We start from the raw sequence: 22,037 nt of genomic DNA on the forward strand, positions 1-22,037 counted from the left end.
ACCTAGTGGCCCAAGTAAGTAGACGATTTGGGTCACTGGGTTGGCGTAAAAAGCTGGATAGATGATAGATTTATAGATAGATTGATAGATAGATTGGTTAAAAACGGCTGAAGTAGGCAAATAGCGCTATTCATAGTAAAACAAATCCAGAGCCATTCCATTCTGTGAAGGTGGATGACTAGCAGAGCTGTATACATGGGGATAAATACGTTGATAATAAATATGTTTATTGAAAGTAAAAGACACATACCACAACGAATTTCGTTTTTTCACAATTTTGTTGTTGTTTTATTGCATACTTTATGTTTTTTAAAATTTGTAACCTTCTTTTCTTTGCTTTTTTGGATTTATTATTTGGTCACCAAGGTGACTATCACTTCATGATCGCTATGGTATACAGCCAGTGGCTCTGTGACGACACTGGAAAGGTTCTTGGCCAATGTGAGGTCTATACATAACCCAGTGGCATAGCCAGAAATTTACCCGCCGTGGATGCTCAGTGGCTATGGTGTTGGGCTGCTGAGCACGAGGTCGCGGGATCGAATCCCGGCCACGGCGGCCGCATTTCGATGGGGGCGAAATGCGAAAACACCCGTGTGCTTAGATTTAGGTGCACGTTAAAGAACCCCAGGTGGTCAAAATTTCCGGAGTCCCCCACTACGGCGTGCCTCATAATCAGAAAGTGGTTTTGGCACGTAAAACCCCAAGTATTATTATTATTACTATAGCCAGAAATTTATTTCAGAAGGGGTTTTCCGCCAACAACTACTGCCCCTTCCTCTCCTTCAACCCTCTCTCTCTCTCTCAGTGTGGAGGCTGTACACCACGCAAAGACAAACTCCCCGAACAAGCATGCTTTAACAACGAGGATGCACATTTTGCAGCCACTGCGCATCAAATTATGCTCTCATCGTTATGATACATTTAAAAATTATATAAAAAAAATGTGAAATTTCGTTTACGAATCGATGCATCTATATAATGTATGTCAGTGACTGATACATGATTTGAACAAACGAACAGCGCTAAAATCGGGGCCGTAGAAAAACAAAAGACAGCGCACTATCATGCATCTTCTCGTTTGCAGCCCAGGTAACAGTGGAGATCACCGCTGTTTTCCAACCAGACCTAGTGAGTCTTACGGCCACGGCTACGTACGAGAGAGAGCTGGTACTATTTCACAAGTTTCCTATCACCCAATTGCGTTTTTGGTGTTGTGGGCATGCTATATTCTAGATTTAAGAATAAAGGAACGAAGCTTTGTGCTAGAACTTCGATAGTATCATATGATGCAAGTTTCACTCACTTTTAGTGACCTGCTGTCCGATTTGTTTGAAAATATTTTTGGAAGTGACACATATTGTTATTTGATCACACTCGGGAACCGATTAGGCAGGCAGTCCGAAGCAGGGCTGCTTCCTATAGAAGCCTTTGTAAAAATTACGGCTCCGTTCGCAGTAAAATAAGGGCCAATAGCTTCAAGAGATTTTAAAGCGTTGCGTCTCCTGACATCCGTCTATTCTGAAAATTGCTGAGACGTTTAGTTACGGTGGGCTCTCCCCAGCAAGCAGCACGTGTTGCCACATGGTAGGTGAGCCTCAGCTAGGCGACTGGCCACGACTGTCTGGTGTTGAGTGATCAAGCAGTGATGAGACACTCTCCCTATGTCCATAATTATCCGCCAACTTCGTTCTTGACGCCTTTTATGCGCGTCCCCCCCTCCTGGTATCACTCCACTCCCCATTCTTAACATTCTTTTCCGTTAGCCACTGTCGCACTCTTCAACATTCACCGCTTTGTTGAACGGTGCGGCGGCCGCTAATATTCCTATATTTTAGTTTCTGCATGGACTTAGAGGCCATTCTCCTACCTGCCCTCCCACCTGTTTCTAGTGGCAGTTTTTTAGCTTCCCTGGCCCATCATTCACGTCCTTGATATATTTTGGCATGCACAAATCAGCTTTCTTTTAAAGCAAAGCTTTTCTTTTTTCTCTAAAGTTTGCCTCCATCGGCGGTGGTTCAGAGCATCTATATACATGGAAGGAGCGTGGCAGAGCAGAGAGGAAAGAAGACACGAGAAACTCGTTTGGACCTTTGCACCGCGTTGAATATGCACAATGCCCTCTGGAGCTGCCTGGATGTCGATCGCCACATTAGCCTCTTGACAGCTGTAATTATCTGTGACCCCCCACAGAACTACTGCAGAAATTGCAGCACTTACCTTTCTACTATACCCAAGTCTAGAGGGAAGGTAGACAGAATTGCAGAGAGGAGGGGGAAGAGGAGTCGGAGAATGGATAGAACGACACAGTAGTGCAACGAGTGATTAACAGCCTTGCCACTCTTGGCTCGCAGTTCCCGTACAAGAGGAGGGCGGGGGGGGGGATAGGGAAATGGTGATGCGAGAAGGCAAGGAGACGCTACTACTACAGACACAGTGGATGTGGGCAAACTGCATAAACTAAGTTCTAGGTACGGTGACATGACGACCCCCTCCTTCTCCTTCAGACTCTCCCTGTCATCCATGTCACTCTTTCGGAGCTCACCTCCCGAAAATTTCTGTTCCATGGAAAGGGGGGGGGTTTCGACACCCCAAGCTCCCCCTCTCCCCGGCTACGCCAATCACACGACCAATGACGTGTCGTGGGCACACTGATGTTTCTGTAATATTGAATGCCGAACCTTTCCAAGAGAAATGCCACAAACCACTTTCTGTTTGGCCGAGACACAGCTATGTTGAAATCACCCATAATGGGAGTGGAATCGGTAGGGGTGATCCAAGAAAAGGTGTATATGCTTGGCATTTACGGTACAATGTTCGTCCCTATTACATGCCACCCACCGTCGCCGCACACATTCCTGCGTCTGTTCACAACAGTTTTCTTCGCAAGTGCGCTGTTCTTCTGCAGTCCTCACCGCACACAGCCTACCCTTGCACGGGTCGAAAGAAACTGAAATAAGACTACGTGGTTTGCCTATAGAGCCTGCAATAAACAATTTCTATTCTGGTTTTACTTTTTTTATAACAATATTTTTTTTATCACAATACGTTTTGACACTTCTCACGATTAAATGCAGCTGGGGCATACCCGACGATACACTTTTACTTTATGCTTTAGCTCTATTAGCTCTGAGGTCACCGCCATAATTTTTGCCTACACTCATGAACTGCAAGAACCTAGCGTGTAAAAGCTCCGCTGTAAAAACCTTGTAACAGTGCTGCGTGGAGGTTTCATAGAAAAAAAAAAAACCTCCTCAGAACAGCACAAGTGAATAAGAAGCATTAATAGTACATGCAACTACAGATCTTGCTCCTTTCTCCAATCTGGCAAACTTGTCAGAACACAAATTACAGACTGCACCTTATAACATGCACACATGCACTAGTTAGGCTGAAGAGATAAAATTTTTACTGGTTTTATGATTAAGGTCGGATGTGCCCTTAGCGCCCCACAACCTACACAGAAAAAGCTAAACTTCAGGAATTTGTAGAAATTTGAGAAGAAAATTGTAAATGAAAGACCAACACAACATAAAATGTGCTACAGACTCTGCCCAAGGTGCTTATGTACACATAACGAGAAATTCTGGCAGAACCCACCTTGTGATGAATGTCATTGTTAATGCGATTCGCATTGAAGCAATGTAGCGACGCCATATTGCGGACTATTTCACTTATCTGTAGCTGACTCTAATTTCCTGTTGCTGACTTATTCTTGCCTCTTCTTCTTGTCTCTTTGGGCACCTACCCAATGGCACAAGCCCATTCTGGAAGATTGGCCAAGAATGTTCACATGCATGGTGTCACATGGCCACTTGCTCGTACCCAATGGCTCAAGCTGTCTATTTTTGCACATACCCAGTGGCACATGTTCCGTTGCATATAATCAATGGACCAAGTTGTCTATTCTTGCACATAGCCAGTGGCTGACTCACTCATTTCAAAGGAATAAGTGTGAATGTGAGTGAAGGTAAGTTGCATATAACCAATGGCCTAAGTTGTATATTCCCAAGTTGTCTATACGGACACATACCTAGTGGCCTATGTTGGCAGGAAAGAGGCTCAATACAAACGGACATACTTAAAAGTGTGTGGAGTTCCCAAAAATGACTAATCACATTAAACATTTCGCTAACCGCACTACAATCCAACCCCCAAAACATAGTATCAACATAGTAGGCATCTCGCAGAACGTAAAACCAGGTGAACTGTATCTAAATGCGGTCTTGCATTTTGTCCAATGAATAATGTGATAAGTGAGTGTAAGCTCCATGAAGATAAACAGAGGTTTCAAGGCATCTGCAGATGAAAAACATCAAGATAGCTTTTTCTTGGGCTAGTCGGTTGATTCTTGGTGAAGCCATTGTAGCACAAATAAAGCAGACACAAGAAAAACAAGATTGGCCCTCACGTGCTACACTTGCAACCATAGGTTGGCACACTCACTCATTTCAAAAGCGTGGGTGTGAGTGGACGTGAGTGAGTGAGTACCTGTGAGCGTGAGTAGGCGGGAGTGTGAGTCGATGCGAGTATGAATGCGGGTGAGCACCTGTAAGCATGATTGCCAGTGAGTGTGACTGATGTAAGTATGAACGAGAACGAATGCCAGTGAGTGATAGTGGGCAGGAGTATGAACGTGCATATGAATGAGTGCCTCTTGGTGCGATTGGACATGCATGTGAATGTGAGTGAGTGTGAAGCCTGAAAAAGATAGTGGAAGTAGATGACCTCGGCCAGGTGACCCTACTGTATGAGTGGACGTGAGTACGAGCGCTAGTGAGCACCTGTGAGTGCATGAGTGAGATCTGATGGGCGTGGGTAGGCGTGAGTGTGAGTGGACATGAGTATGAATGTCAGTGAGCACCTGTGAGTGTGAGTGGATGCGAGTAAGAATGAGAATGAATGCCAGTATGTGAGTACGCATGTGAGTACCTTTGAGTGTGAATGTGAACGTGTGCCTATTGTTGTGAATGAACATGCATGCGAATGTGAGTGTGAAGCCTGAAATAAGTCATTGGAGTAGACAACCTTGGCCAAGTGGCACTGCTGTACGAGTGGAAAAGAATGCAAGTGAGTAGTGTGAGTGTGAGTAGACGTGAATAAAAAATAAATAAATAATGGTGAGTGCGTATGAGTAAGTGTTCATTTACACTACCAACCTATGCTTACAAGTGATTTATTACAGTCCCCAAAATTACTAGAGAAAACATATGCACACAAGTTTATCACGGCAAAAGAATAAAGAAACTGCATCTCCCTCCCAAATAGACAAACAGGGGCATCGCTGGTGCAATCTGTACCTCATTTTCTGATACGAAAGCCTTCCAAAATTTCTCGGGCAGTAGTTTCCTTGCTTCTGCCCAGAATCTTGTCTGAACCTTAGTATTTTGAGATTAAGATTTTAGGCAGAAGCAAGGAAACTATTGTGTGCAATCTTTTGAAAATCTTTCATATCAGGAAAAAGGCACGAATTGCATTAGTAATGGCTCTGCTTGTCTATTTGGAAGGGAGATGCAGTTTCTTTATTCTTCTCATTTTTTTCCCCCTTTTTTCGTGATAAACCTGTGCACATGTGCATCTTGTTGTGCATTTTTTTTCCCCCTGATCAATCGCGTAGCCAGAAATTTCGTTCTGAGGGAGAATGGGGGGGCAGCACATTGCAGCTCGGCCTCTTCCTTATAGAATTTGTTGAGGGATCAAATACATGAGTAATAACTGCATTGCCATTACCAAAAGTGTTGCAAACAAATTCTCGAACGCTATGCACTGTCAAGACAAGTCAAACATGTATTTTTTCATAGGAGAATATACTTGTATGTGCCAAAAATTGTGCCAAAAAGACTGATATCAATGCCTCCATGTTTTTCTCTATTTAATAAGTAAAGAAAATATCACATGAATTTTAGAACTATACCAGTTCGAAACAAGCAAAGCACTGCGTGCCGCTGATATGAAAATGTAAAGGCCATCAAATGAACAAGTTGAGGACAAATATTTTAATGAAAATTTGTTGTTCAAGAACCTTGTTTACATTTTTGTACATATGCAACGGGCAGGGAACAATCTCAATGACGCTGTCCCTTGTCCCAATGTATTGCGCAGGAGCAGCTGTCAACGGTCGTGTATTGTGAGTAATTGCACTGAAATTATAGTCGCACCAGAGAGCACATATAAAAAGCAGAAGTTCTGCAAAATAGACGAGGGCAAGTCAAATGAAAATGAGCCAATGCGAATATATGACTAACGGGATACATTATTTAAAAGTAGTCTCCATGAGCAGTTAGACATTTGTCCCACTAACGAGTCGCACAATTCATTCAGTCGCACAATGTGCAGGATGGATAACCGGTGGACCATCAGAGTTACAGAATGGGTGCCGAGAGAAGGGAAGCACAGTCGAGGATGGCAGAAAACTAGGTGGGGTAATGGAATTGGGAAATTTGCAGGCGCAAGTTGGAATCAGTTGGTGCAAGACTGGGTAATTGGAGATCGCAGGGAGAAAGGCCTCCGTCCTGCAGTGGACACAGAAATAGGCTGATGATGATTATGTGTATGATGTACTACTGCTCGCAAATTTATATGTTGGTTTTAACTTGTTTTAATTATAAAGACAATGTCCACAATGCATGTACACTATGTCATCACATTATGTCTGCTTACGGATGTGGATGCGATTTATTCTTGCATACTGCAATTTATTAGCTGCATTCTATTTATGTACATGGCAGTTTACAATTTTTTAGCAGTTTTGAAATTCCCTTTCTGTACTGTTTGGCATAGGGGGTGGAAACCTTGTGAAGCCATTTATTTTTGGCATTTTTGTCTTCTCTAACAACATATACTGATGTTGAATAAAGAACCATTATTATTATTATGAATAGTTACTTTATCTCTGGTGAACTTCTTTCTCTAAACTTTTGACAAAACATGCATTTGTACTCGGTTTTCTTTTCCTGTTGGCACTGTTTACTCTTAAAGGGGTACTGACAAAATTTTTGTCTTCTTATTTCTTTATTGGACAATATTAACACAGTAATTACGCTATGGAGCCTCAACACTTCAAGAGCATAACAAAGAATTGTTACCTTTTAATGCAACCAGTCCGGAACACATGCCAAGTGCAAAATGGCTTTGCACATGCAAAAAGGGGACAATTCATATCAATGAGCCCCGATCTGGTGGCAGTCTCGTGGTACCAGACGCCACTGATATGTACACATACACACTATGACTGTGCTTCTGAAAGCCAAGTTCATTCTGCACTAGAGGGGGCACGAGGGGAAAACAGATTACCCTGCTTTTCCTAGAGAAGTGCACAAGTGGAGGAACAAATTTGGCAGCTTTCAGCACAGTCAATGTATGGCCTTGAACCACTCCACCAGGTTGACTGGCACACTAGAGTTGTTAGTGATACCACGTAACTGCCACCTCCACTTTCAGTGATGTGAATAATCGCCTTTTTTTACAAGTCCAAAACTGTGCTGCACTTGTCATGTTGTGAATTATTAGCGGCACTCTCATGGAATCCAATCTCTGTTTACTTAGTTTTTTGCAAAACGACTTATTGGATTCACAACGCCTGCTTATGTGCAACTTTATTTCCCTTAACTGCAGCACTCTACTCCTTCCATCTTTCAAACATTTCAACTTCCCTCAATCAATTATCACCTTGCTCTTTCACGCCCGCCTAAGCTCCTTGCTCTCTGGGGACGAACTGCATAATCCCTCCCAAGGAAAGCAGTTGCAGTTGTTGCCCTGATGATGATGATTGCCCTTGTCAAAATGTTGGCTCCAGATTCAAAATGCAACAGCAAGTCTTTGCATGAGAACATAAATCGGAGAACAGGCAAGGTGCTTCGGTTTATGTCCTCATCTGAGGTCACGCTGTTACGTTTTAAACAATGTAAAACCAAACGGCCCATTCTTTTATGTTCGTAACTTTTCAGTTCAAGGCTTTCCGTGCTCATCCACTGCTGACCATTTCTAGTCTCCACCTTTTTATGATCCCTTCATCTTGTATGGGTGTACTGAAGCAATTCTAAAACCCAGTGCTCCGCTGACAAAGACGTAATAGTAACCAAATGCCATTTTAATTTCAGTCATTGAGTGCTGCCTAGCTTAGAAAAGCTGGACTGTTGCTACCATATTCTCACTGCTGAACATGGTGTCTCTTAACTTGTGCTCAGTGTGGTTGAACATATTCTGTATAAACTGCCTATGATGGCAGTGTTCCAGTGCTCTCTTGCAATAATGAAAGCTGTTCTAATATTGCAGAAATCAAGGCTATTGAAAACTTAATGCATAACTGAGTGTTCTTATCACATAATAACATCTGACAAAGAGTTTCATACAACACAGGAGTAACATAATACGCAATTTATTTTCAAAAACAGTTGGGTATATTGCACACCATGAAAACAGAACACAGTATTTTTCATGACAATATGAAAAACATTGAGAATAGGAAAATGGTTAAAAAAAAAAAGCACTTGTGGTCCTACTATACGAGCAAATTTATGCTAGTGTTTTTCTACCGTTGTCAAGAAATATTCTTTGGCTAAACACAAAATACGTGTTCACATGGTGCAATACCCATAAGGAATTTTCACTGACTAGAGTTTACTGTCCTCTAGTAAACGGTTTTCACAGCCAGTCTGCAATCCCTCATCTCAGCACAAGTTTAAAGATGAGTGATGAAGACGTGATAGTTTGCTTTACCTGCATGGGATACAGCTTATGAATTGTGAATGAAAAACCAGTAAGCATAGGTATGTATGCAGTAGCCCTGCATGCTTTGAAGGATCCAAGTGGAACCACAAATGGTCCTTAACATGATAATAGGCCATGCACATATTTTGTATCACTATATATATATATTACTGAGTGTTCTACTTTGTCCTCAATCCGACACCATTTAATGCATGCACTTCCGTATGATCAGCTGACAGGGCAATATGAATGAAAATTGAAATTTTGCTCTCACTACCCTGTAGGGCATGCAGTCACAGCTGCCACTCTTCCTCTTCACAGACACACAATTTTTGCACAAATGGCTTAGACAAAGGTGTTCAGGAACACACAGATGTGGCACTAATGAACACATAAGAACAAAGGCACAAGTAATGCAATAGAAAAAATTGGAGAAACATAAGTGACATGGGCTTCTGCTGAGCATGTTCCTAATTATGCTACTAGCAACACTGAGTACAAGCATTTACACTGCGAGCATACCACAGAAACACAGTCACAGACACTGCATTCTAACCACAACCATCACCCCCCCTAAATGTTGCCTTTGAGTGTGGCAGGATGGCCAACAAGTGTCTCATCAACAATTGCTGTGGGAGTAACAAGAACCGTGGCAACAACTTGATTATTAACAAGTGAATTCAAGTGTTATAATGTCACTAATTCACAATACTGAGTTTAGCTTGTGTGACTTTAACTACTATATATGCACTTAAAGCAATGCAGGTGACTTGAGTTGAGATTACACAGGCATTCTAATACCTGCAAGCAAGTGCCACAAGTTCACACTGCAGCTACAGATGTCCCCTTTCCTCTAAAGAAAAAATATATATATCTATATATATATCACAGCAAGTTTATTGTTGCTTATTCATTCAACTGACAAGAACTGCATAGTGAAGGCTAAGATATGCACAAAAGAAGCTGCATTTATGGCACTAAAAAATGCACTAAATATGGTGGCAAGTGCACTTGGAGTGTCTTAATGGTAGCCCAGCCCACACAGCTATCTGCAGAAGTGTAAGTTGTTATGACCTAAATTTGAAAATATAAAAAAAGAAAGAGGAGGAAATGCAGGGGAGAGAAAAGCCTATTATGCATGGTATAATATCAAATATTGCTTCCACTTCTCCCAGCATGTGCTAATATATATTAGCAAGATGTACACAGTCAGAATGTATAGGTATTGGGAATGCACACAATTAGTGTAATGCAGCGGTAACAAGTTAAGTCAAACCAGGCCCTAAACATCCTACAAAACATGCAACCTCATAAAAAGATTTGCTGCAGCACAGTTCTGCACAAAGAACTTTTTTTTTTTTTTCGTAGTACAAAAAAGAAGGCACACTTCAACTGAAACAATAATCACAATGTTATCTGCCTAAGCAGACACACTAAGACGGTGCAGAGGTGTTTTTGAAGGGACAAAGGCTTCAATTCTTGCTTGCATTTTTGGTTGCACGCGTTGACCGGCGCACCGCTCCACTCGAGTCGGCTGTTCTGGCCTGGAAATCAAACCGAAAATTTGCTTGATGGATACTCATTAGCATTAGGACACCCCACTAGAGAACACACCTGCTTACACATGCTGCCTCTGAGATCGAGTGGCGCGTACTGTAGACAGTGCGCGCCGCCCGATCTTGGAAGGACTGTAATTTAGAGGTTATACAAACACTACCGATAGATATTTGCACATAACAATGTAAAACTAGAGGCGCTGGCCTTTTTTGTGACCACCTCGACCTTCCCTTTCTTCTTTCTTCTACATATACCCCCTCCCCTTCCCAAACATGCTGACATGTGCTCCCTAAAGGGTTGCAGAAAATACTGCCTTCGCTCTTCACAATCACAATCATAATCTCTCTCTCTCTCTCTCATCTGTACGTTCATAAACATAAAGTGTGACAAAATTTCAGACAATGCCTATACATACACACAATAAAGCATCCATCTTGACATTTGTCTTTGTGAGTCACTCTGTGGCTCACACTAAATACACTACTATCTGTACTTAAAAAAAAAAAAAATACAGGAAAGAAAGCAAGGATGTATCCTGCATGCCCTGCACAAAACACGTGACAAGCACCCTTTGCGACTTTCCGCAGTTGCAATTTGAAAAAGGCACAAGAAGGGCAGTGTCCAAAAGCAATATCTGAGCTATGAGTGAGAAGTGCTGCAGAAGATAGTTCTATCTTTTAGTACACCATGTCAGTACGCCGCTTTCAGTACACCATGTGCCACCATGGTGGCTGAACCTGCAACATTTTAAGGAGGGCAACTGCTCTTCAGAGCTGAAAATTGGCACAAATATATTTTCACAATCCTTTGCTCCAGGTTTGTGTAGAGCATTTATTTTTGCTTGGGCTAGTTGGTGTCCACTTAACAACATAATCTAGCGCAAGCATACAACCACAAAGCAGCGGTGCTCAAGGGCCTGACCCAACTGGGTGTCGGAAACCGAGCATACCAATACGTCCGAAACTTTCTCACCGACCAGAAGTGCCAAATCAAAGTCGGCGAACATGAAACGGACTTTATAGAGCTGGGGAGCCTAGGCACGCCGCAGGGATCAGTCATCTCCCCTTTTCTCTTTAACGCGGCGATGCGCGGGCTGCCGGAACTGCTGTGCTCTATCCCTGGACTTCACTACAGCCTCTACGCTGACGACGTGACGTTATGGGCAGCGGTGGATGATCCACAAACTCTTCAAGAGATCATGCAACGCGGCATCGACGTCGTACAAGCTTATGCGGAGTCGAGGGGCCTGACGTGCTCACCGGAAAAATCCGAATACCTCCCGATCAAGCCCGACAGAAGTAGCTGTCCCAGGGGATTACCACGGAGAAGGCGCTTCCTTGAACTTAAGGTCGGAGAACTTACCATTCCGGAGCGCCCCAGTATCAAAATATTGAGGCTAGACTTTCAGAACACGCTGCGCTGTGGGCTCATGTTAAAGAAACTCCAGAGGGCGACCAACTACACACTACAGCTCATTCGCCGGGTGGCTAATTGGCACCACGGCATGGGCGAGGGCGATCTGCTACAACTTGTGCAGGCATACATAACCAGCAGAACCATGTACTCGACACCATATGTCAAACTCGCAGCCACGGACTTAGCCAAATTAAACACAATGATCCGACGAAGTACAAAGGCAGCCTTGGGCCTTCCGGACCACGCGGCCTTGCGGTGGCCGCGTGGTCCGCGATTGGAAACCGCGATTGCCATGGCCATGCATGCGGAAGCGAATACCGTCATCAGCGACAGCAAGCAGGCCATCGGCAATTTCGTCCGTGGTAGAATTTGCAAACAGGCGTACCATGTCCTCACACGACGCCCCCTAAGCGGCTTGAAAACCCTCGTGTAGACCCCCGCTCACGCGGCTGTGCCCGGCAACGCGTCGGCTCACAGTTTGGCTCGAGATCTCGCAAGCCGAGCCTCGTCCGCGGATGCGGACGCCGTGAATGAAGAGGAGAGACACGAGGAACCCTGCGAGACTTATTATGAAACAGCCCATCGGTATTGCTTGAGGCGTCGCGCGCTCCCACCACCGGCGAAGCAACTCGACAAAACGCAAGCGGTCGCATTTCGGCGACTTCAGAAAAACACATACCCACACCCAAAATACATTAACAAAATCACAGGGGGCAAGGAAAGCGACAAATGTAGGCTCTGTTCAGAAACAGGAACACTCACACACATAATGTGGGAATGCACCTCGCTCCCATTCTCTCATCCCCCCGTCAGCAGCGAGACTGACTGGACAGCCTAGCTCAGTTCCGGGGGCGTCGACCGATAACTTGAACTGGTGGACTGGGCGGAAAAGGCCAAGCAGGCCCAGGGCCTTACTTGAGCCCAAACCCTCAGCCACGTCCCTCTTTACCCTTCCCCTTTTCAATAAAGTTTATCACCACCACAAAGAAAGAGACAGACATATGTCACGAGGGGAGGGGAACTTGAACAGCATGCATTTAAAAAAAATGTCTGCCATGAGCACACAATTTTTGTGGTATACATAGATACATAATTTATTAATGGTGGTTTACTTCTAGACGTGGGACTTGAGAAGCAGCAAGCTTAGAAGAGCAGAGACTGAGAAGTGATACACTGTTTTTAGACCACAGTGTCCTCAAAGATTTTTCTGTTGCCGACTTTGCTGCTTCAAAAACTTGTCTGGATAAACTTGCTTGAAGCAATTACCCCTCTAGTGTTCTTTCACCATCAGAAGACCAAGGGCATGGTCAGATACCAATGAGCATTGCTCTGTTCAGGTCTATATATCCGTACTATATATCCGTTCACATTCAGCATTACTGGGAAGAAGTGACACGATCCCCAGCACTACTACTGTGATCCTGTGGAGCCTCAGCAATTTGTCCATGTCTCCTACTTGTGCCCACTGCGAGTCAAATCTTGGTTCGCTCAATGTGTCCAATGAAAGCTTTGTAAAGCAAGACACATTTGTAAATTGGCAGGTATGCATACATATCAAACACTATACATATATACAGTATATAGCATAACTAAGTCTCCACAGAAAATCTCCAATGCACATTTAAGCAAATGGTGAATAATGAAAGCATAAGATTGGTAGCGATATTGCTAAATGCAACATACATTCTTTGAATAGGTCAAGATATGCTAGGGATAAAATTTTGAGAAAAGCAAAGCAACAATTCTGAAGGCAACACAATTCATGCTGTCTTTAAGCCTTAGGACTAACCCAAAGCTTACAGTATCTTGAATGGCCCTCTGATAATTGTCATGAACAAGCACTCTGACCCCACCAAACAATTTTCTGTCAACCTAGCCACATTACCTATGTTAACCTGCCTTGAACCAATAAAACTTCACAAGTTAGGCTTGTTTGGTGTTCAAGTGGTGCAACCCAATCTTGAGACACATTCTGGACTGCCTGAAGACAAATAGCCAACTTCTTATGAGTTCCCAGTACATCCAGGTAAAGGTGTTGAGGCTGAAGTCAACAACTTTGACCCTCTTGTCAGCCACTGGTGTATCACCAGGAGCCTTTAAAGCTGCTTGGTTCTTCGTGAAAACTGGCTGGGCCATTACTTCTGTGGGAATGCTAGTAGAAGCTGCATTCCCAGCAGGCTGAGCGTGAGATGTTTCATGAAGCACTGGGTAACTTCCCTCAATGTCTCAATGATGTAGAAGCACAGATGTTGGGCTGGACATGACATTGTTGCAAGTTAGTTCATACCATGGACCCAGACTGCCTCACCTGCACTGAGGGACCAAAGTGAAATGCCTGAGTGGCTTCTGTTAAAACTGTTAGCTTGCATCCTCTGTGTGGCTTCATATCACTTGTAGAATGCCCAGCTGACAGCCAAGCTGATTGAAATTTCTGCATAGACTCTGGGAGCCGTATTTGCGGGTGCTTGTCTATGAGCAATTGTGCAGGGCTACTCCATCCATCCCAAAGACCGACCAAGAGAGCTAAGCAGAGGTCTTCTGCCTAAAAAAAAAAAGGTCCTTGATGACCCACCCGTTCCACTTCTCCATATGAATTCAAAAAGCCAGGGCTGCTGGTGGTGTGACAGCAATGACTGTACAGTAGACGCCCGTTAAGACGAACTCACTTAAGATGAACCCTCGGTTAAGATGAACAGTGGAAGTCGTTCGTTTGATTTCCCATAGAGTCAATGCAAAAAAAAATTCGTTTAGTATGAACACTGCACATGCGCTTTTTCTGATGTTTTCACAGCTCCTAGGGTGTCTGAGAAAATTGGACATTGACTAGAGTCTGCACCCCATGAAATTGCAAGCTTTAAACTTGTATAGTTTCAGCTAACTCGCACCAAGCAATAAAAAGTTATATAATATAAAATAAAATTATATAATAAAATTGTATTATTATTATTATCATCATCATCATCATCATTATTATTATTATATAAAGTTATTATAAATAAAAAGTTACGAGAATGCAACTGACACTGTTCACTGTCCTCTTGAGCAACTCAAAGGATTTTTTACTATGACTTAAGCAATGAATGAACAATAATTAATTAATTAAGTTTTATAGTACTGCTTTAAACACAGTATCTTTAATGAAGAAGTTGTAGAGCCTATAATTTATTTCCATGATCATAGTTCTAATTTTTCTGAGGATTCAAAATTGCATTTCAGCTTGCAAAAAATCAGAAGCACAAGTATTTGCTCAGAACTGTTTTTTTGCCAGTCCTTTCAGCACATCAGGGCGGAAAAGTATTGCATGTCACAAATCGAGAAGCAGCTTCAGCTGCGGACAATTGAGGGTGAATAACGAGAAATAAACTTTTGTTTACAACTCTGCAACATGGGGCAAGCCTGAGATAACAAAAAATGTCAGTGTGTCACCTCCTTACCGTATTGCGACTACGATTCTTAACTGATGAGCGTGATGTTTTGGTTGGAACTGGGCGAGGTGATGAGCAAATTTCTTCACCATGGGTGCCTGGATCCACAGCATACCTGAAGTAAGATTATGAAGCTTTCAGTCAACAAACAATAAAGGTCAAAACAATAAAATAAAACAAACAAAATGCTACCCAATTTGGGTGAAAAAAAAAAAGATCTTTTACATCCTCACCATGATAGCTTACAATCACAATATATGCATACACTCTGCTGTAAACTGTATTGCTAATTAAATCAAGCATAAGAACTTGCAGCTTATTTCATAGCAGCCCAATAGGAAAACAGTCAGCATGCACTTAGTTATTTATCCAATTCACTAATTCGCTGAACTTCATACATTCATACCTGCATCACACATGACATCAATGCAGAGTTATAACAAAAATCAGTGATGTTGATGCACAACACCGCTACATTCATGAAAAACATAATGCAGGACTGATGACACTGGCAATGGAGGAACACTGGAAACAGGTATGTCATAATAACTTTAGTCACATGTTGTAAATGGAAATCAGTGAGCATGTACACACCTGTGTGACAAGCTACCTTATTAACATCATTTTTATTGGCCAGTTCTTAAATGGTAAATCTATGGAAGCAACAAGCCTCTGACTAGCCGAAGCATAAAATATCAAATGAAAAATTTGAGCATTACATCTTTCACAGCACAAGCCTACAACTTCTTACAGTATACTCATAATTCTGAAGAAACTTCTTATTTATAATGTTTCATCATATGTAAAATCCATTACTGCAGGTGTGCCACAAGGTGGCATTGTAGGGCCTCTCTTATTTAATATTTGTGTTTATGACTTCCTGCATACTGAAGATGCTAGGTTTATTATTTATGCAGATGATGCCAGTATATTTTTTGCAGTGCCAACCACTAAGGAGTTGACGATTAAAACTAATAAAATGCCCTAGAAGCTATTTTTATGCAGTGCAAATCCTGCAAGTACCTACTATCAAAATTGAGATTCTTTTGTTAATGCAAGTTTTACCACTAAATATAAAAAATTAAATTCCATACAGGTTGATTCCTAACATTTGTTACACTGGAAGCCAAATAACTTTAATTATAAGGAGTGCAGCCCAGCATTGGTATGTTCTAGTTAGTAAATTATTATTTGCATATGGAGAATTTCAACCACACATGCATATTGAAGCATTCCCTACACAATAACTTTAGACATCTCAACCTTTCTCCATTGAGCACTTTTTGAAATTATGCATGACCAAAATAAGGCAATAAATTTCCATGGTTAAAAAAAAGAATGCATAACTTCTCATAAATTTTCAAAATGGTGTATTTCAAAAGAAGGCCTTGAAAGAATATTTCGAAAACTGAAGAAATGCTTTTGGAAGCCTGACTGCATAGCTACAAGGCAGAAGCAGCATGACAAGCTGCTCGCTACGAATCGAATACGTTGCACCTTCAAGGGTCTGAGAACTGGAACACTGTTAATGTTTGCAAATAGTAGACATTAACATTTACTGCAAAGCTAAGTTATTGACAGCACTTTTTAGTAATTGAAACGTCTTACTTTCAAATTTTTGTTATTTCAAATAAGTTCCCATAAAATTCGCCTCATATTAAATGCATCCCCAACTTTGCTTCCACTTTTCAGAAAAATTCGTGCTCATTATGCAAGTAAATTTAAGCAGAAAAACTTTTAGGAAAGCTCTCCACACTTAAATCATATCCATAGTCACAACAATTATTTCAGGGACACTTTGCAACAATGCATACTTTGTGGCTAGGACTAAATAAGAAAAAAAAAACAAGTATTTATCAAGAAGCGCTATGAACGTATTAATGGAAGTTTTCATTTTGTCAATTTCCATTCACAGACGACAATGAGTATGGCTCAGGAAATAGACCCTTATGCGCTATACTGTGCATAGACGTAACATGCAGTCGTGATAATGATGTACTTACAAATTGTTGTCAATGTCCAGGCTGTCACCAGTTCCCACAAGTGGTGCAAGTCGTTGGCAAGGGGCCGGCAACTGTGGCAGGTGTTCTAAATCACTGTCCATGTCCATCCAAGCTGCAGAATTGTAGTGAAACATTACTATGACAATATGGAAAGCATTAAAAAGGCCAATAGTCAGTGAAATGAAGAAGAGCACAACTGAGAGGAATTTTAGTGTTGCAAAACACTAAGTGAAGGAGCGAAGTATGTTTACAAATATATTTTTCATCAAGCACACAGTAAATGTGTGGGCATTGTTACACACTGAAAACAATTGCAAAAGTGGCTCAACATTAAGTCTTCTTCCTGTCCACGTGTCACACACACATTGCAAGGAACCACTATAAAAATAAAAGAATCATTCTAGCATACTAATGTTAAGCAGCTTATCCTCTCTATTGTACTCTTTTAACAAAAACGAGAGCATTCTGGCATTTTTTTTATTCTAAAAACACTTGAGGGGCAGAATTCGTTTGTACCATAACTCTGAAGTGCCAAGAGATGTTACAGATCTCAAGTGCAACCAAAGGGCTACCAATACCTACCAATCGCATTGCCATCTGGCCTGTCCTCTCTGCCCTTGATAGCTGCTACCTCATGACTCCTGTGCGCTGCAATCGCTTCTTGTGCCTGGAATTAGGAAGGCAAAATGAAAAGTTACAGATGACTGCTGATGAACAGACATTATGAGGTATCTGAGCAGTATCCCACCACTCAATTCCAAAAACTGATACTCCAACACTGAGCTCAGACAGGTTGCACTCAAAGTGTGTCTTTAAAATTAAATTAAATTCTAGGGTTTTACATGCCAAAACCATGATTTGCTTATAAGGCATGCTGTAGTGAAGGACTCAGGGTTAATTTTGACCACCTGGGGTTCTTCAACATGCACCCAATACATGGTACATGGGCATTCTTGCATTTTACCCTCATCAACCCAACAAATCAAAGTGAGTCTATAGGCAATCGTCATTGGTGGCAGGTGAAACTGGACCAGCAGTACCCACTTAGTGGGTACTGCTGTTTAAGATTCCAAACCACTGCTTCCAAGATTCCAAAAACCACTGCTGTTTAAATATGCATATTTCAGAACTTGGAGCATAAAAAGGTTAGTCATCAATCAAGATAAATATGGTGAGCAACACAACACTCAACACTCCAAGCAACCATGGTGCTTCAGGTGTGTCCAACATTTTGGTAAAACCTATACATTTTCTCTGCCACAGTGCTAAAAGGCTGCTTGCTAATAGTCACAAGATAAATATAAAGAAAGGCCACCTAATAAATGTGCAATTTAAACAGCTGAACTATAAATTATAGAAAAGAGCCTATGCTTCAATATGTGACTAAAGCGCTTTGTTCAGCTATTTTGTCTAAAAGAAAAACAAAGCATGATGACATATAATGTCAATAAAGATGTCTTTTCATGTATGTTCACATGGCTGCAGCAGTTTTCTTTGGTTAAGTGTAATGCTGTGCAAATTAACAAAAGCCCGAGGGAGTGGGATCATAGCCTGGCTGTGGCAGCCACATTTCTATGGGTGTGAAATTCAAACGTGCCCGGGTACTGAACATTAGGAGCACAGTAACATGCACTCCAGGTGGTCAAAATTAATCCGACGTCCCCAACTACAGCATACCTCAGAAATATATCGTGGTTGTGGCACATAAATCACCAGGATTTAATTTAAACAAGTTCGCATAGTTGGTCAGTTTAGGCTAGTCATAGAAATTGTCTCCAACAAAGTCTCCAACAAGAAAAAACCTCGAACGCCCTTGCCGAACACGCCGATAATCGCAGTCACAGCATCAATTTGGAAAATGCTGCTATAATAGCTAAGGAAAAGAATCCGATGACCAACTCTTGTTAGAATCTTTATTTATTCAAACTAGGGACAACAGTATCAACATGACTGATGAAAACCTGCCTGCCAATTACACCCATTCTCTACGTCACATTTTGGCATAAAAACGACTTGCCGCTCTTGCCCACTTTCAGTGTGATCAAGAAACCAGTACGGGTCCCGAAACGTATCTTTGTTATTTTCACCTTGACTTGGTCAGTGACTGCAATTTCTTCATCATCATGTTACCTGACCAGACGAACTTTCATTGAACTCTTGACTACAGTAGAAATAAAGCACATCTTATTTTAAGAAACAATATTATGTATACCAGTCAACATAAATCTTAAATGCATAACTCTGCACAAACATACCAAATCGAAAATCTCACACATTAACGTAAATTGTTAAAAACTAGTTACTTATATTGGAGTTTATGCAAAAGTTTGCTGTAAATATAGCTCTGCTTACGAAGCTAGCTAACTATATTTTATGCACAAAATCAACCACTTTGCTATATAGACATCGACTTTCACAGCAGACAACACCTTCATCACATCATCTTCACTTGCTTTTTAGACTTCCACACGTGCTTGCACATGTTAACAACATCAAACAAAGGCATCCACACTTTCTTTTTGTGCGGGCAAGTAATATTGGAAATAACAATTTATCAACCACAGGCATTAGTGCACAACTCAGAATAGAAAGGGACATTCTGTAAGAAATGCAAAGGGAATGCAGGTCCCCAACAGTACTTGCCTATTATGCTCAGCCACAGTCAGGGAGAATTTTTGCATAATAGGCCTGTGAAATTGGACAGTACAAGAAACAACAACGGGTGGCAATTGCTGGTGCTCAAATTAGGTATGTCCATATCAATTAAGTTTTTTTTACATCAGTTGGTCACTCAAGGTGGAATTGGTACACATCACTTGGAGTAGCAGTTCTAACAATAAAGAAACAGTCTGAAATTAAGGCATTTCCAATACACAAGGCATTTATGGCTGTCGTAGATGAGTAGAGCAACTCCTAGATGATGTTTCCTTCAAAGGGGAGCCCATTCTCAAAGGTTGAGCACATGGGTGAAAATGAGATGATAGTAGATTACATGCTACTAATAAGATTCACAAAGTTGAATAGCTTTTCAGCACTTGCATCAAATTAGGGGACGAAATTTCATCAAATGCTCACATGGTTGCAAGCCTTTCATCACAAATATATGCAACAAACAATACCAGCAGCATGCATTACACAATGTGACAGCTAAGACCATCTCATGCCAAGTGAGCCTATCATCGCAGCCGTTACATTATAGTACACTGCGGAATATACAATGCAGAACAAGTTTACTGGCATTCAGTGGTGATTTACATCAGGCATAGGTTAACATAAGCAAAGATAGACAAGCTGTGTAGGTTTTGCTGTTACAGTAGATAAAGTTTCATGTGTGCAATGCCTTGTTTGTTTCAATTTAGTGCAATTTTGTGTTCCCTTGAGTTTTGTCATACTGATTAAGATTACCACTACTTTCATGCAAGGTAAAGAATAGTAAGGTGGAAGAAGGGACTGGTGGTACCACCTGCTTTTACTTAAATTCCTGGCTATCCTCCATTGGCTAAGGTGGTCCAGGAGATGGGCGAGTTTTTCACATATAGAGCATTCAGAACTGTTGAAAACTGCTTTTGGCCAACTTAAATTGCACTTACTGCTGCACAAGGAGGTTCAGTAGTGACAAGCTCCTCAAAGTGCTACTCCTGCCAGGGCTGGGGCAAGAGGCCAGCCGAACAGAGTTTTGGCAAGGAAAACAGGCTACAGGCTTGTGAACTTTTCTAGCAGTGCTGGCCTACATCAATTAGCACCATATGTGAAATAAACAGGCTGACAGACTCTCCCACTTCTGAAACACACAAACCTCCTCCTCTTGGAATAAAACAAGGCCATTACCAATGCTAAGCCTTGCAAGACCAAAAAGAGCAACTTATTGCCCATCTGGAAAGAGCTATCAGGCTATGAAGGAAGCCCATGACGGTTCCTCAGTAAGCATTGCAGTGAGGGCAGAACACAAATCTCCATTTTCATGGGGGGTGCACAAGCACACTCCATGTCCATGACTTAGCACTACATGATGGAAGGAAGGGGGGTGATGGGGGCAATAGTAAATATAGCAGTTAAGCTCCCCCCCCCCCCCCCCAAAGCTGCCCGTGGCACAACAGTATGACAGAATGCCACAAACACCACTATCAATGAACAATCCAATAGCACAAATTAGCTTTGCACTATTGCAGAAATTTGATTTTGCACATGACAGCAGCAAAGACAGATGAATGAGAGAATATAAGCAAAGTTCCTTGAAACAGGTAGGCTTAAAAATCTAACAGGATGGTAGATAACAATGTCATTGGCTAAATGTTATGAAGATGATTGCTCATGCCGCAATCATACAAAGGATCGAGGTATACCCTAGTGCCCTTTGGATGCACTGGCCAGGCAATTCAAACATTTTCAGCAATAATTGATTCTGCTTTTGCTGTTTATTCAAACTACATTCACACAACGCACCTGACATGAAGCCAATGAAATGGAACTTTATATTAAAAAACTAAAATAGTCTACATGCCATAAACGAGAAGTGACTGCTTCCTTTGGTTGCGAATCCTAGCAGGACCACAGGATTCATATTCGGCAACACAATGGAAATAAAAGAAAAAAACTGGCTGTGGCTTAGCTAAGGTTAAGCCCAGGATGCGAAGCATACTAGCCTTTATTTTAACGCGACAGCGTTAAGGAGCTCGTGTCGCAGAAAAGCCGGTGTCGTCGGCGTCTGCTCAGGCGTGCGGCGCTTGCTCAGGCGCACATTTCGTTGTCGCGCCGAACGCTGCGTTGCTCGACGCTCACCGCGTCCGATGCGGGGCGTGTAGTCGCTGCGCCGTAGCAAAGCCACCTAGAAACAGTCTCTGTAGCACGCCGCAACCTTCGCTTCTCATTCCAACGAGCAGCTCTGTCTCCAGGAGGCATCTCACCTCGTGAGTGTCTAGCAGAGGCA

General features: G+C 42.1%; 1 protein-coding gene across 6 annotated transcripts in view; it reads right to left on the minus strand.

Moving 5' to 3' along the window:
• Positions 1 to 8,361: 8,361 nt before the first annotated feature.
• LOC135901226 (receptor expression-enhancing protein 1-like) overlaps positions 8,362 to 22,037 on the minus strand; it is a 306,997-nt gene continuing 293,321 nt past the window's right edge. For all 6 annotated transcript variants that reach the window (XM_065430927.1, XM_070531165.1, XM_065430935.1 and 3 more), the window contains 4 exons: positions 17,693 to 17,777; positions 17,111 to 17,222; positions 15,117 to 15,222; positions 8,362 to 10,253 (listed from right to left, as the gene is read on the minus strand). In XM_065430927.1, the coding sequence (XP_065286999.1) occupies positions 10,182 to 10,253; positions 15,117 to 15,222; positions 17,111 to 17,222; positions 17,693 to 17,777 (375 nt within the window). In that variant the 3' untranslated portion in view covers positions 8,362 to 10,181. The remainder of the gene's footprint in view (positions 10,254 to 15,116; positions 15,223 to 17,110; positions 17,223 to 17,692; positions 17,778 to 22,037) is intronic.

Source organism: Dermacentor albipictus, chromosome 1 (genome assembly GCF_038994185.2).
Source record: "Dermacentor albipictus isolate Rhodes 1998 colony chromosome 1, USDA_Dalb.pri_finalv2, whole genome shotgun sequence".
Classification (NCBI taxonomy): Eukaryota; Metazoa; Arthropoda; class Arachnida; order Ixodida; family Ixodidae; genus Dermacentor; species Dermacentor albipictus.